Genomic DNA, 16,513 nt, shown 5'->3' on the forward strand with positions numbered 1-16,513 from the left:
TACATAGCATAAGGGAAACTGCAAGCAAGTGAACATTGATGACTGCACCCTCCCATCCTCAGCATGGTTTTTCATTATGCACAATTAATTCCCACAACTCCTTAGTGTACTGCAGCCCTAGTACCACGAGATGGATGTGAAGTGTAAGGCCTGTGGTGCTGGATGTTTGGGAAGGAGAATGCACAGACATGCCTCAGTGTGCTGCAGGACAGCCTGGGAACTGTCTTAGAGAGACGGAGAACTTTGTTTGCACAAAAATCACAGTCTGGGGCTTTCTGCTCATCCCTCGCAAGGTTTAGGATTCCATGAGCTCGTGTCCAGTTTTTCCAGAGTCAATGAGGTGAAGCCGTTTGCAAATTCTGCTTAGAAAATGTCTTCCTCCTCCCTTCATACTTGCCACTTTTCTTTTGACAAGGCGAAGCAGCCAACCAAAAAAGCAACTGTGATGCTTTTCGAATATGGAAGAGCCTTGGGATTTCAATTTGGAAACAAATGAGCTTAATTTCAGTGTGCTATTTCAGTCAGAAGGCTTTGCATTAAAGAAGGGAAAAGCTGCAGGAACTTTTTTGCATCATGCTTCTTTTCCCACATTTGCACTTTTCTATTGAAAAACGGAATAAATTTGAACTTGCATTTCCTGGCCATGTCACCATGCTTTTGCCAAGTAAGATTCTCAGGAGGAGCAGATAGATACAATTTTTGTGACATCTGTGGAGTAACACTGATTTGCAGCACGTAACAACATGCACAATGTGTGAAAGAGATGTGTGATGCAAAATGGTGTTGAGGGATAAATCTGACTGCCAGGTAGAGCACCAGGAAGTGACTCAGCTGCCTCACTTAGAAAATGAGGACTGAAGTGGGCATTCTTGTCTGCAGAGTGATGGGCTGTCCCTTGCTCAATGCAGTCAGAGCCATCAGTTTGCCTGGAGAAGGCTTGGAGCTAGCACAGCCATGGCAGGCATTTTGGCACAGCATGACATGAGCGTTCCTGTTTGTGCCTAGGAGTGGGTTGGAGATGCCATGAGCTCCTCCAAATATGTTTGTACAGAGGTGATGTTTCACCAGAGAGTAGATACCAGACACCTGCTGATGAGATGCAGAAGTGCTGGTGGCAGTGACAAGCTCCCCTTTCCCCTCTGCTCTTTTATTTGAAGGTGCCAGGACAAATGGGAGCAATATGACATACTGGTACAATGCAGAGCAGTGCTGGCTGGGTGGCAAAGGTTGAGCCTGATCTAGCATTGAGCTCAGCCATGTAGTCATATTCCCATTGCTGAATTACAATAAGAAGTCCTAAGGCCAGTGAGACACCTTAAGATATGAGGTTGCTGTCAGAGGATTGTAGCCTCTGTGAGGTGATTAACAACCCTCCAATTGCTCTTTTCTCCTGTAGGATGTGTTCCAGAACCTGCTACTCTGTTATTATAGATTGTGTTATTATTCATAATACCCATGGCACCAGCCCTGCTAAGTCAGGAGCTCACAAGCTAGCCAGCACCAGAATGAAAATTACCTGTGCTTCAGAAAGCAGCTGGCTTGGAGGGGAATCCCCCTCTCAGCAAACCACAAAGCACTGAGAATTGCTGCTGCTGTGCCCTTGCTCAGTGTGAAGGTCTGGTTGCTGTGTGGTGAAACAATTTTTATGAGGGGCAAAATGCTGAGCTTTCTCTGGGCTACATTATCCAGTGCAGATGGATTGTTATTCTGTAATATCACCAAGGGGAAAAGAAGGAAAAAGAATCCAGCCTTAGGGAAATATCCAGCAATAGGAATTTGAGGCTTGGCAGTTAAAGCTTAGAAAAATAATCAGCTACCGAAAACTAGGCTTTTATAATGGATAGCAGCAGCCAGCTGCTGCACTGGGGCTCTGAGCCTGGGAAGGCATGGGGTACATCCCTACTGGGGGTGACACCAACAGAGCAGCTGAGGTGTTGGGACAGCAGGCAGCTCGATGGGAGCAGTGAGCGCCAAGGGACAGGAGGGGGGGAAACACCAGCCAGCTTCCATTGCTGCATTTTTGCTCTCTCCCAAGCCATATCACTCTGAATTTATTTTTTAATAATGCTGGCTGGATCCCATCTAAGATTTGCTTTGGTGCCAGGACAGCTCTGAGTGCTGAATGGCACTGCATCTCAGCACGTGGAGTCGAGTCTGTTGTGCAGAGCTGATGGGAGCTTTTGCATGGTCCAGGTGGCATTAGCCTGACTCATACTCAGAGGAGTAGAACAACTGCTTTTCTGTGCTGCCTCAGACATGAGCAGCATAAAACCCTTCTGGTAGTGCTATGGTGCACCTCCAGAGGACCACGTCTGGGGGACTGCTGGCACTTCTGTATGGCCAGTTTCTCACCTGTGGCTAGCAGAGTGGAGGGTGGTTCTGTAGAAAGTTGTATAGATTAATTAGGACATACATACATACATGTATTCCCCAGTATGTGACTTGCAGCTGCGTTTTGCTGCTTGCTTGTGCACACCTTGTTTTTCTCCTTTGGATTTGGCTCCTTCTGTGTCCTTCTGAGGAACCAGCTTGTGTTCCTGATGGATTTTGTTGTACATTGTAAGTATCCGTGGTACCAATGGGAAGGAGTGCAGCCAGACTGGTGCACGGTCTGTGCCTGATGTGCAATACTTCTGCTGCCTATGCTTCAGAGTCCTGACCGCCTGGGAGCAGGCACAGCTCTAGTGTGCCTTTTTCATTCAAACAGCCTCTGCTTTGTTCTTGGGTTACTCTTGGGTTTCATGTACGGGCGTGATGCTCACCTGGATGTGAGCTAGTGAGTAGTATTCTGGTAGTTCAGATGGTGCTTGTCCAAAGTGAGGGCAGTCTGCAGGACATTATCTTCCCCGCACTGGCTCAGAGCTGGAGGAAAAACAGAATATTACCATAGCTACCTTTTAACTTACAGCCTGCAGCAGCTGTCATCTCCTCCTCATTCTTGCTGCAAGTGCTCCCCTCGCTCTCAGCAGGACAGGAAGGACAGATGGATTGTCCACCTCTCCTGACTGTCTCTAAACCCACTTTGGGGTGAAGAAAACTTAGCACTTAACCTTCTGCAAATGCTTTCTAACTTTGGCCTATACCTCTGGGACTACATGGAAATGTGCTTTAAAGGGAGACAGTTTGACAGCTATTTTTAGGTATTCATTGAGCAAAACACACTCCAACATCTGCTCATCAGTCAGCTATCCCTTTTCTGAGCAAACCTGATGGAATGAGCAGAAGGAAGATGACATTGTTTTATGTAACAAAAGTAAATCTACTGGAAAAAATATGCAGCATCCTTCGTGGTGCTTGCTGCATGTTATATCTGAGTCTTCAGCCTCCCCTTTGCTGGAAACCAAACATCACATGCACAAGCTGGGTAGAGGATAAGGCTGGGAGCTGCATGCATGCAGTTACTCTCCCCTGTGCAGAAATGTGCTGCTTCAGCTTCTCTGGAGCACGTGACTTGGGCAAAGAGATGAACCAGCAGCAAGAGGAGGGGGGATTTTCAAGACAGAAGCTGCAGCCAATAGCAACCCCAGGGCTGAAAGATGTTCATATGAATAGTCTGTGGACTGATTTCACAGAGCAGCATGTGCATGAGAGGAGCCTGGCTTGCAGGCAGCCCACAGCATGCAGCAGGGCAAAGGTGCTGACACAAATGCCTTGCAGCAGCTCTTCAGCACAGCTAGCACTGCAGCCAGGGCCAAAAGGAAGACTCTGGTTTTGTGGGCAGATCTGTGCATTATTGTTGTTTTTTGTAGCTGTTCTGAGATAAGCAGGTAAACGTGAAAAGGAGCACGGAAAATATTCTGCATTATTCTTTGACAGTTTGAAATGTCATTTGCCATTCAGTTGTCCTGCAACATGGGAACCAGCGTGTTCTCATTCTTCCTGGCCTTGAAAAATGAGACAGGGAAACCCAGGGAAATGAGTCATCAAGGAGCTGCTGGAAGAAGAGAGACCTAGATTTAGTAAATGGGGAAGGTATTCCATAACCCAAGCTTCCCAGCTGTAAAAGCAGGCACACTAAGGATAATGGCATCCTTCTAGCTGAGCTGGACATTGCAGAGGCTGGTTCTTTGCCAGCTTGGCCAAAGTTGCACTTATCATTCTGCAGTTTGAAATTCTCCCTCCCAGAACCACATGGTGAGGCTGAAGGACACTTTATTATAGCGTTCCAGTAGCTTGCATTATGGACCAGCAGCTGCGTGTCACCAGCTGACACTTTGTCTGTGTGACTAAGCATCTAGAGCTCCCAAATATAGCCAACCAACTGGAGCTGTTGGCATTTTTTTCCCCTTCATTTTTTTTTTTCTCTCCCTATATAATAAACATAGGGAAAGTCATCACACGATGAGCCCTGTGTTATTTTCTTTTCAACCAAGAGGCCACAATCCTGAAAAGGCCAGTATAGCATTTGCTATTTGGCCTAGCAAGGTTTCTAGTCTAAATCATGCAGACAGGCAAAGTGCAGGGGGGTGAAGTGATTTGCTCAATGTCACATGGATCAGTTCAGGGTCAAAAATTCAGCACAGGCATCCCAAGCCTTTGTGTGTCACTGCATCCCCTGGACCACATATGCTTCAGGCAAGCGTGTTTGAAGTCATCATGATTCAGCTGAAACCAGGATGGCAAGTTCGTGGGCAAGGCAGGCTCAGCAAAGCAGGGAGGCAGGCAGAGCTCAGTGCGTTACACTTTTTGATAGAATATTGATCCACTCTATCTTTTTAGATTAGGAAGTCTTCAGAGCAGTGTATGATGCCCAGCTAACATTGGGCTCAGCACCACTGAGCACCATGGACAAATGAAGACTAAGTAATAAGGAGCAGTTTGTTCTTGCACTGGACCAGGATGCAGGAGATCTGAACTGCTGCCAGCTCTGCTGCAGATTCCCTGTTATTTTTGAAATTTCCTTAAACTCTCTGCATCCCAGTTGTTCCTCTCTCCTTTTCCATTTATCTTGCACAGTTGTAGACTCAGTGGGAGAGTCTGATGTTTGTACAGTGCGGGACACAAAGCAAGAATAGCAATAAAAAGTGACAGCTGAGAAAACAGGGCAGAATTTCTGCCTGTTTTGTGCCGTATGGAATACCATATTTGGGATAATATCTTGATTATGGGATAAAGAAAACAAAAATTAAAATGACGCTGCTTTCCTCTAGATGGCATTGATCAGTGGCTCCTGCTGCTCGGGCTGGGGCCAGCTGGAACGCCCACCCCAGCTCCTGCATTGCCTCGGTGCTGTGTGGCGCTCACAGCACTGCAGCCCTCCTGCTTTTGTCTCAGGGAGGGGAACAACGTGGGGATGTGCTGCCTGCCAAGTGAGGGAAGGCCATTTGCCTTCAGCATTTTGCTTGGTCCTGAAGTTCCTCTGGATGGATACACCGTCCATAGCCTCCTCCCAGAGCAAGGGCATGCTTCCACATGTTGACAGAGTATTTCTCAGCACGACTGACAACTTCCTCGTCCTGATTACTGTGGCCTGAAAGAGAAATCAGAGTAGACAGGGGGCTGAGTGCCCCTCATGGCTTTCTGTGTACCGCCACGTGCTGCTGAAGAGGATGTGAGAACAGCAATGTTTGTAGGAGCTGCCTGTGATAGCAGGTATTGCAAGGCAGTGAGTTTTGAAGGGATGAATAAACACCTCTTTGGAGCCATCAGCTCCATTTACCATTCTCTGCAGCACAGGTGGGGACAGAGCAGTTTCAGGCTGTGCTGGCTGAGATCTCCGGGGAACTTTCCGTTTGCAAAAGTGATTTATACTAAATGCTGAGGGATGTTGAGGCAGAAGCCAGCACTGCTTCTCCTCTGTGCTTTCCACGCCATGCCAGCATCCTGTGATGCAGGCTGGGAAGCCTGGTACACACTGGCATGTCCTGAGCAAGGATGGTGCTGAGGTCTGCTCTGGGTTGTGGTGAGAACCATGGCTGCAAGTGCCAGATGTTGCAAATGAGATGTTGTCTGTCAGAAAAGGGTTTGTAGCATTTCCAGGCATGTTTTGTATGTTTAAATGTAGAGAGGAATTGACAGAGAATCAAGAAAAATCTGGAAGCAGCTTCTGTGGTTGGATTATTTTATATGGATTGTTCTGTCCTACTTCTTACAGGGTTACTTGAAGCAGTGCCGGAAGAGAAGGGATATGTTCAGTGATGAACAGCTGAAGATCATCTTTGGGAACATTGAAGATATCTATAGATTTCAGATGGGTTTTGTCCGGGACTTGGAGAAACAGTACAACAATGAGGATCCCCATCTCAGTGAGATCGGACCGTGTTTCCTTGAACACGTAAGTTCATTTGGTAATTTTATTTGGGGAGCTGGGGTTGTTTTTTGGGGGGTGTAGAAAAAGCCAGAAGGCAGGAACCGCACAGCATCTAACTGCCATCCATCAGTTCTCTTCTGTTCTGGTTATAGTAGTGATACATCATGGGCTACTCCATAGCTACTCTGTATCCACTTTGTGAGGTATGGATGCAGGGAGGACTCCAAGTGAAGCACATAGTTGGATAACCCCCCCACTGCATTTGAATCAGCATGCTTCCATATCCACTCTCAGATTACATAGGGGCAGTGTCCCTCACATCATCTTCATCCTTTTTTTCTCTTCAAAATATGACTTAAAACCCTTCACAAGCCATCCCAGTCAGATCAAGGATGAGCAGGCGATTGGAATAGGTAAGAAAAACCAGAGGATTAACAAGAAGCCTTAGTTGTGCATTACACTGAAAAGTAGAGGAGTACAAATGGCCAGGCGCATTCATGGCACTGAGAAGCATTTACAAGGGCTGAAAAAACCTGTGAAGCATCGATGTGTTCGTCAGCAGGATGGCTGGGCCAGGGGCAAGGTGGCAGCTCGCACTAAGTGTGCACCAGAGAGGAGATTTTAGCTGATGTTGCAGTCCCGGAGATTTGGCCCTGCCCGTCATGCTGTTATATAAGCCACGTGCTGCAGGAGCTGTTAGATTGGCCAGTGCTGTAAATATGTCAGGAAATGTCAAGGAAATTACAGTCCCACAGCTTTAGGCTTTCTTTTAGAGAGACTGAAAAGCTGTATCAGAGCATACACTTGAGGTACTGCGACCCAGGGTGTGCATCCTGTACTGTTACTTACATCAGGGCTGAACTAGTGACTGTTCACATATTAGGGACATTTCCAATAGGAATTCATGAAACTTCAGCAGGGCGTCCCTAAAAAGACTTCTGGTATCTCTTAAGCATCACTGCACTTCTAATTAAAAGGCAAGTTTATTTTTGAGAAATTGCATTATAACAGTAACGTTGCTCACTTTTATCAGAGCCTGCAATCTCTGCTGTTCGCTTCCACAGCAGCAGCATATTGCGCCTTGTGCAAAAAAGATGGGAGAAATCTTGGTGAGAATCAGTAGCTAAAATTTCATGTCCTAAGGCTGTGCTGTCAATTCATTTATAGTAACAATAGTAAAAGCTACTGCCGCTATTCAGAGCGATATCTGACACTTCTTGTCTTCATTTCCATGGAGGCTGAAAGCCAGCAAAGGGTGGCTGGGCATGCATGTGAGTGTGCAAGTGGGCTTCTTGTTTGTTTGTTTTTCCAATCTTTGGTGCTTTCTAAACCTCTGAGCACAGGGCACTCCACACAGTGGTTGGTTCACAGGGATTGCTGTTGGTACAGAGGTGTTCAGAACTACCCAGATCCCAAGCGCTTGTCAGATGCTTCATGATCCTTCAGGTAAAGAGCTCTAGGAAAAGCAAGATTGTCTTGTACCACTGAAGGCCAGAGCTGTGGCTTGGTTCTACCTTTATGTTTTACAGAGAAAATTACTCCACTCAATTCGAAATTGAGAACACCCCCAGCACTGCACAGGGATTTGCTTTAACACACCTGCTGCTGGCAGAGACCTTAGCAGTGTGTCAGCACAAAGGGCCCTCTCTCCTCCCTTCACCCCAGAGCAACCTTCTTTGAGCAGGGAAAGAATTCAGGATCAGCCCTTCCTTCTCCTACGGGGTATCACTTTTTTTTTAGTCATAATGTTGGTGATTGACTGACGTGTGATCCCTTCCCTCCTGCCTTTCACAGCAAGATGGCTTCTGGATCTATTCAGAGTACTGTAATAATCATTTGGATGCGTGCATGGAGCTTTCCAAGCTGATGAAAGATAGCAGGTACCAGCATTTCTTCGAAGCATGTCGTCTGTTGCAGCAGATGATTGATATTGCCATAGATGGTTTCCTACTGACACCAGTGCAGAAGATCTGCAAATACCCCCTGCAGCTCGCAGAGCTTCTCAAGTATACCGCACAGGATCACAGGTATGGGAGTGCTCCTCTTACGCAGAGGGTTTTGCTCAGTGCTTCTTTACATGGACTCTGCACACACACAGGGCTTGGGTTTTTTTTTCTGTCCAGCTCTTCTCTTCATGACATCTTGTATAAATTGAAGCAGGGCAAAGGTTCAGCAGATAGTTAAAAAGCTTCTCAAAGCATTGATTCTCAGTGGAGCCAAGCTCATCTCTCTTGTAATCAGACATGTGAACTAATTACCCTTGGATGTACTTTATGATACTACCAGTTACACTAGAAAAATTACTTTAATTAGTGCTCAGTGGTCAGAAAGGCTCATTTCTTTGTCCTAGAGAGGACCCCAGCACACAGTAGGTGTAGGGCTGGGATCCACAACTCTAACCTGAGTACGCTTAGATTTTGGGAGAATTCAGAACCTGTTCTGCTTTTCAACCTGCTTTTGTCTCTGGTTTTGTCATTGGCTTTTTATGATCAGATAAGCATCTGGCAGTCTGATTTCTTCCTCCAAATTTTAAGGATCTCTTTTGTTTGCGATGAGGGCCATCAACCTGACTACCTGCCCTAGCATAAATCAAGAGCAGTACCTATGATGTCAGTTGTGATAGGTGAAAGAGGAATAAAGCCCTCTGGGAACAGATATTCCCCTACCTTGTCAGTATTCTTTCTTTCCAAAGCCTATATAAAGTGAAGTAGTTTGAGAGAAAAAGTAGACCACAGAGATTTCAGAAACTTCTGCAAGGGTTCAATTTTTTTTGTTTTCTCCCAGAATCAGCCTGGAAGTGCGCAGACAAGTGACATAAGCAAAGGGATGCATCAGTTTGCTCTGGCCAGGTTCACTAGTTCCATTGCTTCCTACTTGCTGAACGCTTGGCTGATAATCACCTATTTGGACTCCAGATCCAATTTCTCTTTTTCCTCTTTTTCCTCTCCTTACCAGACCAAGTCAAACTTGGAGTGGACTCATGGGAATGTTAGGGTATCAGAAACAAGCTTGAGGATCCCAGATGTTGTGGCTTGTTTTGCTCACCAGCCATGTGATGTCCCCACGGTACTTACAGCGTGAACTTAGATGTGTGGCTTCACAGTGGGGAGACATAAGCAGCCCCAGAGAGGATAGGTCTGTGTTTAAAATGACCCTCTCTGAGTTGTTTGGTGTTGATACCAAAGAGGATGTGGACAGGGTGGTTACACAAGGGTGAACTATTTTGAGTACGTTCCTTTGGGATGTTTTAAAATCAGCATGTTGCTAAGCTATCGGCTACAGTCACTTTCTGTGAGACTCAGACCTTCCCTGTGGTTAAGCAACGGTTGGTTCATTCAGACAGAGGGCCCTGCATCAGCCCCATGCTGTGCTCTGGTTAGTGTGGGCATGCCCCACTCACAGTGGATGGCATTAAGACACAGAAATACGGTGGGTTACCCCGCACTCCCTTGTGGTCTCACTACTCTGATTCAAACATTCAAACAGCCTGGGAGCAACCAGTTCTCCTGGCAGCCCAGCTCGTGTCCCAGACCTCCCTTATGCCGTTGAGCAATTCACAGAGTAAGGCAAAACTGAGAAAGGACTGGGAGTCCCCGTGAAAGCAAATCTTAGGTTCATATGAGAGTGGGAGATTTCATTCTTTTTCTCTGCTGCCTCCTATTCACTAATGTGGTGCTTGTAGAGCTATGCATTTTCCCTGTGCCAGCTCAGGGCAGCAGAGCAGCGATCAGCAGCCTGAACACACTCCCTCAAATAGCGTGAGTCCGGAATTGCACCCTGGTTGACCCCTGGAAAGAGGTCACTGCATTCCCAAAGTAATCAGCAAACTATTTATTTTCCTTAATGTTATAGTCAGTGCTGCCCTATTATTAATTCACTGTCCAAATGCTTTGCTTCTGTTATTTTTTTTCTTCTAAGTTTTGCTAGCTCTGCCACTGATGTGGGCTAGGAGCCCAAAAAAATTCAGGCATGACTTTTTCTTCACTACTGAGTGAAAGAACGTGCACGGAGTTTTCTCCTCAAATAGAACATTAGAATTAGTGAATTAGCATAACCAAGATAAAACCCAGCTTGATTGGCAATGGCCACTGGGCACAGAGGCAGGCGTGGGGGTGTTTTCAAAGCCTGGCTCCCTTCAATTGCTCATTGTTTCGAGCCTGGTTCATTTGAATTTTTCACAAAGCCACATCTGTTCACCTTCTAAAGGTTTGCACCAGCTTAATATGAAGTAAATGTGTGAAGATCCTAAGTGCAGCTTGGTGGTGTCCTGAGCGCTCCTGCTGCAGGTTGGAGCTGGGATTAGGAGAGTTGAACACGATACATGACGGACACTCTGCTAAATGGGCGCACTAAAACCAACCTCTCTTTTTTGTACAGAGATCATTAATGACTAGCTCCATGCCCTGCACCTCTCCCTATCACTATAGCTCCTTTCTGTCCATAGTGACTGACCTTTTTCCCTGCAAGAGCTCATGGATATTTTGAAGACCAGAGTAGCATGTCTCAGTGGCATAGCTTGGTTTCTCCCTTGTGCAGACAGGTTTTTGCTTCTTAGAGATGGCCACAGAAGGGAAGGTGCAACAGATCCTTTGTTGTGCATTGGGATGTGTATGTCAGGCAGCCCATCCTCTATTCTCCTTCACTTTGCTGAAGGACCAGCCCTGATGCTTGGGATTTTGTAGGATTTTTTTAACCCCAGCTGAAATTTCGACTTAAGAATTGAATAAAAATTGATCTCAAAATTTCATCCAGAAAAGGGTGGCCAAATAGCAGATAATATTCCACAGTATGATGTACTGTGCTTGTTTCTTAGTATTTATCCTGTTTGGATCAAATAAGGAAATGAATCTAAAGCTTTTCTCTAATTCACAGCACTCACCCCTATTTTAGCTGTCACCAGTGCAATTCTTTAGCAATAATCAATAAAGCCATTCCCCTCACAGCTGCCTAAGATCACAGTTTTTCTCATTAGTCAGCAGTCAATATCAGCCCTTAAGTTAATAATAAATGATGGTGGCGTTACAGCAGCTGGCCTTGTCTGTCTTTCCGATTGAAATGAACATTAAGGTTCCCTGGAGTGGAAAAGAAGGCACAGGGAGGAAATCAATAGCATTGATTTCAGCATCACTTTTTGAAAAGACTGATCATCATCTTTGCTGGCCCTGGTGGGAAGCTATTTGCACTCTGTGTTATTACACTCACAGGCACGTCCAGGAAAAAGAGAGAATGGTTTTGATTTGCTCACCTGAAGCCTGCAGTGTGAGTAAATGCCACTGGATAGTGCTCTGTGGCTCTCTTGGAGTTACCTTCTGGCCTCGAAGGGGCTCCAACCTGTCTAAGCGAGACATATTTTCAAATGTTCATCCTAAAAACATAGAAATCCAAGCCCAAGGACAGAGCTGATCGAAATGGTCAGACTTTCTCTTAGGGTGCTCTTTGGTGAGCACCTTAAGACTTCAAAGAATGCCATCCACAGCTGCTGCAGATTGGGTTGGCAGAGGCCAGGCTGCTCTCAGTGGGCTTCCAGATGCAAACCATTGAAAAGCTTCTGCCTTCATGTCTCCTACCCGTGCTGTTTTGTTTGCAACCTAGCTGCCCTTTTTCAGTGATCCAGAAAGATGTTGCCAATGCAAAAACACAGCATTGTAGTAACGAGTGGCGAATCCTACCTCCATTTCTTGCTAAAAGGATGGTGAGATTATGCAGCTGACAGTAAGACTGCTATATGTTTCCACCGCACGTCGAGCTCCATTTCACGGGCCCTTCTCTTCTGTGTTCCACAGTGACTACAGGTATGTGGCTGCTGCTCTCGCCGTCATGAGGAACGTGACTCTGCAGATCAATGAGCGGAAGCGGAGACTGGAGAACATTGACAAGATAGCTCAGTGGCAGGCGTCCGTTCTGGACTGGGAGGTACGGAACCTGTGTTAGGGGCTATAAACCCGGATGAAGGCTGTTCCATGCAGCTGTTGGAATTATCCTATGCCGCTCAGCTCGTTTCACACAGCCTGATCTGGGTGTGTGTTGGAGAGGACTTCAGAACTGGGATTAAACTGGGGGCAGAAGAAATGTATATGCAGGCTTTGGAGACGGGACATAAGATTTAAAACATTAATGGTATTTTGAAGAAAATCTAGGGTCCAGTTCCTATTTCACAAACACAACTCTAGAGTAACTTCTGTGATTGAAGTGCTGTTGTCCTGGCAGTAAGAGAGATTAGGATCAAACTCAGTGCGTTCTGACTCTGTGCTTTGTGGCTGGGGAAGAAGTAGGGAAAGCAGTATCAAAAAGCCCTAGAAGTTGTGACTGTTTAAAAAAAATGGCAAAAGCTGGTCTTATGATTAGAAGCCAAGACATTAAGCTGAAGTTATAGATGTTGTCTGCACGTTTAAAATGAGTATCCTCTTAAAGATATTTCTGAGCCAAGTCAATGAATAGCTGCAGTATAATGAACAAGCTGCAAGTACGAGCAAGGCAGTCAGCAGAGGGATTCCTCACTAGCTCTGCTACATTCTGCCACGTGCTTGAAAAGGCAAATCCAAACAAAGCATTTGTTCTTTTTCTCTCATCCTTGAATTTTTTGAATCCCTGTATAAATGCAATCTGTGAGTTGGATTTCTAAGCAGAGCAAAGATGAGCATGTTTGTAAATCACCCTCTGTTCTAAATCACTGATCCGTGTATTCAGCAAGTGATAGAATGGTCTCCCTTCTTTCTTACAGTCACGAAGGTTTGGAATAACTTCACATTCAAATCATTGGGATCACACTGTGTCAGTTACAGTATATGGGGAAGTCACAGAGTTTGTTTGTTGGGAAATGATCTAGGAAGGCAGGGAATAGAGAAAGAGAAATGCAGATGCATTTCTCCTCGTGATTGTGTATCTTCCTTGACTGAATTAGTTTTGTTGTTATAATAAAGGTTAGATTCAGCCCTGGATCTCTTGATAAAACATGTAAGTGCAGCAATCATAGCTGGTTCTTACAGTTTGACGGGCGGTGAGAGCAGAGAATACAGATGATTTGCTTGATTGTTTTATTGTTGTTTGCTGTGCAGAAAGTTCCCTGATACTGACACCCAGGCTCATTTTCAGCATTAGAAAATTGCTCTTGGGGAGGCACAGGACCATCAGATGTATCTTCAGCCTGCAGTATGTTCAGTGCGATGAGCTAATGTGTGTCGTTTGTAAGAAATGCCACGACCCTCACTGTAAATAAATCTAGATTAAGGATGGATCAATTCCAAGTCAGTGAATATTCATATGCAAGTGGAAAGCCAAGGTGACCTCCACACAGGATCTGTGAAACAGCAGTTTCTTCTTCTCTTTCATTGGCTCAGTTGATAATTCATTTTTATTTAGCTGTATCCTTGATAATTCACTCCTACTTAGCCATACCTATTCTTTATCTCCGTCCTATCCTCAGGATCTTGCCAAATCATTTTTCCAAGGGCTTTTTGACTACTTTTCCAGATTTTAAGCACAATATTGCAGCACCATCCTTCAGCTTCTCCTAATACAACAGAACCTGCTGTTGCTGCCACTCAGGGATCCAGCAGGAATAAAGCTACTGCCCTCGTTCAAAGAGAAACACCATTCTTCTCATTCCTGTACTGTGTTTTGGATGGGAACACTAGAGGATGAGATCTAAAAGCTGCAGAGGAGTTTGCTGCTTGATTCTTTCCTCTGAAGTAACCTCTGAACCATCAGACCCCACTGCACAGGTGCCCACATAATGGCCAAGAGGATGCATACAAACAAACCCAAAATACACAGAAGTGAATTATAGCATAATTCAGGAAGAGAGCAGGAGAAATCAAAAACAGTGCCCAGGTGCTTAGATGTGTCCTTGATCTGTATAGTTGCTCTGTATGCACAGCATACCTGGGCTGCTGATCTCCAAAACCCCACGCACTGATCTCAGCCTCTTCCAGGCCATCAGAGCTGGATTTCCTTGCCAGCTTGCAGGGCTTCCAGCTCTCTTCCCTTACAGGTGGGCTTTTAGGGATTGGGAGAGGGCTTTCCTGGTACATCTCCCCAGTCTCTTCCAGTCCCTGGGGAGTGTGCACTGCTTATCTGGATTGGAGAGCAGAATGTGACTCCCAGTTCTTTGGAGGAGAACAGCCAGCTGAGAGAAGGTGACCCCATGTCAACTTTGAGCTTCTGGAAGTGCTTATCCAGTTAAACTCTCACTGAAACAGAGGCAGGAACCCACAGCGGTTACCCTTCCATCTTCCCGTGACCCTAATCCTCCTCTAATTACCCTCAGTACTCAGAAGCACTCCCTTCCCATCCCCTTGTGTGTCCCAGTGGCTTCCTGATCTCTCCAGCTGGCGTGGCCGTGCAAGCAAGCAGTGGAGCATAGATCTGGGGACAGCTCAGTCTTGCTTGGGACAAAAGAAAAGAACCAAGCCCCAAGTACAAAGAAGCAGGAACAACCCCAGGTACAAAGTAGGAACAAGGAGAGTAACGGGCAGCTCCGGCATTTATTTTCTCTCCCCCACCAGAAATCTATCCTGTGCACAAGACAGAAAATCCCTGATCACTACTGTATTTTGCACTCAGTGAATTATTTCAGCAGCAGCCACGAGTGAAGTGGTTTGAATGCTGAATTCCCTCCTTTGGAAAAAAGGTCTGTTTTCCCTTAACGTCTCTTTACTGACAGTGTTGATGCTCTGATTTGAAATAGCTTTTTAATTTCTGAATCTTCCTATGTTTTGTGATAAGATGTTGGAAAAAGAGTTTGAAAAGAGAAGAAAAAATCTGGACCAAGCAAATATTTAGTGAGTGAACATTTAAACCGTTTTTGTTTACAGAGTGTTTGTACTCATATTCTCATAAGGAGAGAGTGTTGGGAATGCATACGTATTGCTGATCCTAAAGCAAATAGAAAAAACAGGGGGTATGTCCTGGCTAATCTGAGCTGGAGGGGTTGTATTGCATCCCGTGGAATTGTGCCTGTGTGTTTCAGGAGTCATTTTTATTCCCTTAAGATTTTCTGCATGGCCTCATGAAGGTGAATTTCAGGGTCAGCAATGGAAAAATGCGGAATTCCTTCAGCTGCCAAAGCCAGGGCTTGTTTTCAGACTGCCACTGAAGAGGGGGCTGCTGATGTGCATTGCAGATGGCACCGAGAAGGGCAGCCCTACTGGTGGGTGCAGCTGGTGGGTGCTGCAGCACCAGGGCGCCAAGCCTGAGGAATCGCTGCTGGCTTTGTACATGGAGTGACTGAGCAAAATCAGGAGGGAAGATTCTGATCTCACTGACTGCTGTAAATTAGAAACAATCCCAATCACTTTGAAATGTGTTCCTGTGTAATTTGTAGGAGCATGGTCTTGACCAGCAAATCTGCTTTGGACTGTTGCCTTGTGTGACTCACTTTTTTGTTTTGGATTTCCGATGCATCGACTAACTTAGAGAGGTGCTGCCCTGCCTGCATGGAATGCTCTAGGACCGTTTGTTCTTTTGGTTGTTAATGGTGTGGAATATGGGGCTTCTACCATGCTGAGACCTTTCAGTGCCCGAGTGCTCTTGTGGTTATGAAGTGCTTCCTGATGCTCAGCCTCTATTTCCCTTTGCTTGGTGCCATCCCCTCACCGGTGGTTCAGTGCCCTCAGGTCAGAGCAGGGATGTGTGAAGGCAGCAGGCAGTGCTGGCATGCAGTTAGCTGCAGTGGGCTCAGAGCAGCGTGCCAGGTCTGCTCTGGGTTAATGTGAAATGTGTCAGACAGAGCCTGTCCTGGGCTACAGCTCTCAAAGGTTAGCCAGCAATGTGTATACAATGGCACTCCAAAGAGACGAGTTCCTCAAAGCCCATCATTTTTTCTACGTCCTTGCAGCCCCAGTTTGGGCAGTGCTGCTTATACAGGTGCCTAGGAAGCAGGACGGAGGTGGCAGGAGTGGCATGACCCTGCCTTCCTCTGCCTGCTCTGCTTGGGACCCCACAGCCTACAGAGAGCACACTGTCAGCCTCTGCCCTCCTTCAGCCCGTGCCAATCCTCCACACATTGCAGAGCTGCTGGGTGATGGCACGGTTCGGGGCTGCTCCAGAGGGAGCTTAAAGAGAAGGTGGATAGCTATGTTTTACATTGTCAGACCATGGCAGGACAAAGGGGAATGGTTTAAAACTAAGAGGGGAGATGCAAGTTAGATGTGAGGAGGAAATTCTTTACTCAGGAGGTGGCGAAGTCGTGGCAGTGCTGTCCAAGGCTGGATGCCCCAGCCTTGGAGGTGCCCAAGGCCACATTGGATGGGGGCTGACAGCCTG

At 46.2% G+C, this 16,513-nt stretch overlaps 1 protein-coding gene across 2 annotated transcripts in view; it reads left to right on the forward strand.

Moving 5' to 3' along the window:
- ARHGEF9 (Cdc42 guanine nucleotide exchange factor 9) overlaps positions 1-16,513 on the forward strand; it is a 185,976-nt gene that overhangs the window by 137,731 nt on the left and 31,732 nt on the right. For both annotated transcript variants that reach the window (XM_085230388.1, XM_085230387.1), the window contains exons 7-9: positions 6,095-6,274; positions 8,045-8,277; positions 12,034-12,163. In XM_085230388.1, coding sequence (XP_085086514.1) covers positions 6,095-6,274; positions 8,045-8,277; positions 12,034-12,163 — 543 coding nt within the window. The remainder of the gene's footprint in view (positions 1-6,094; positions 6,275-8,044; positions 8,278-12,033; positions 12,164-16,513) is intronic.

Source organism: Meleagris gallopavo, chromosome 9 (genome assembly GCF_905368555.1).
Source record: "Meleagris gallopavo chromosome 9, MGAL_WU_HG_1.1, whole genome shotgun sequence".
Classification (NCBI taxonomy): Eukaryota; Metazoa; Chordata; class Aves; order Galliformes; family Phasianidae; genus Meleagris; species Meleagris gallopavo.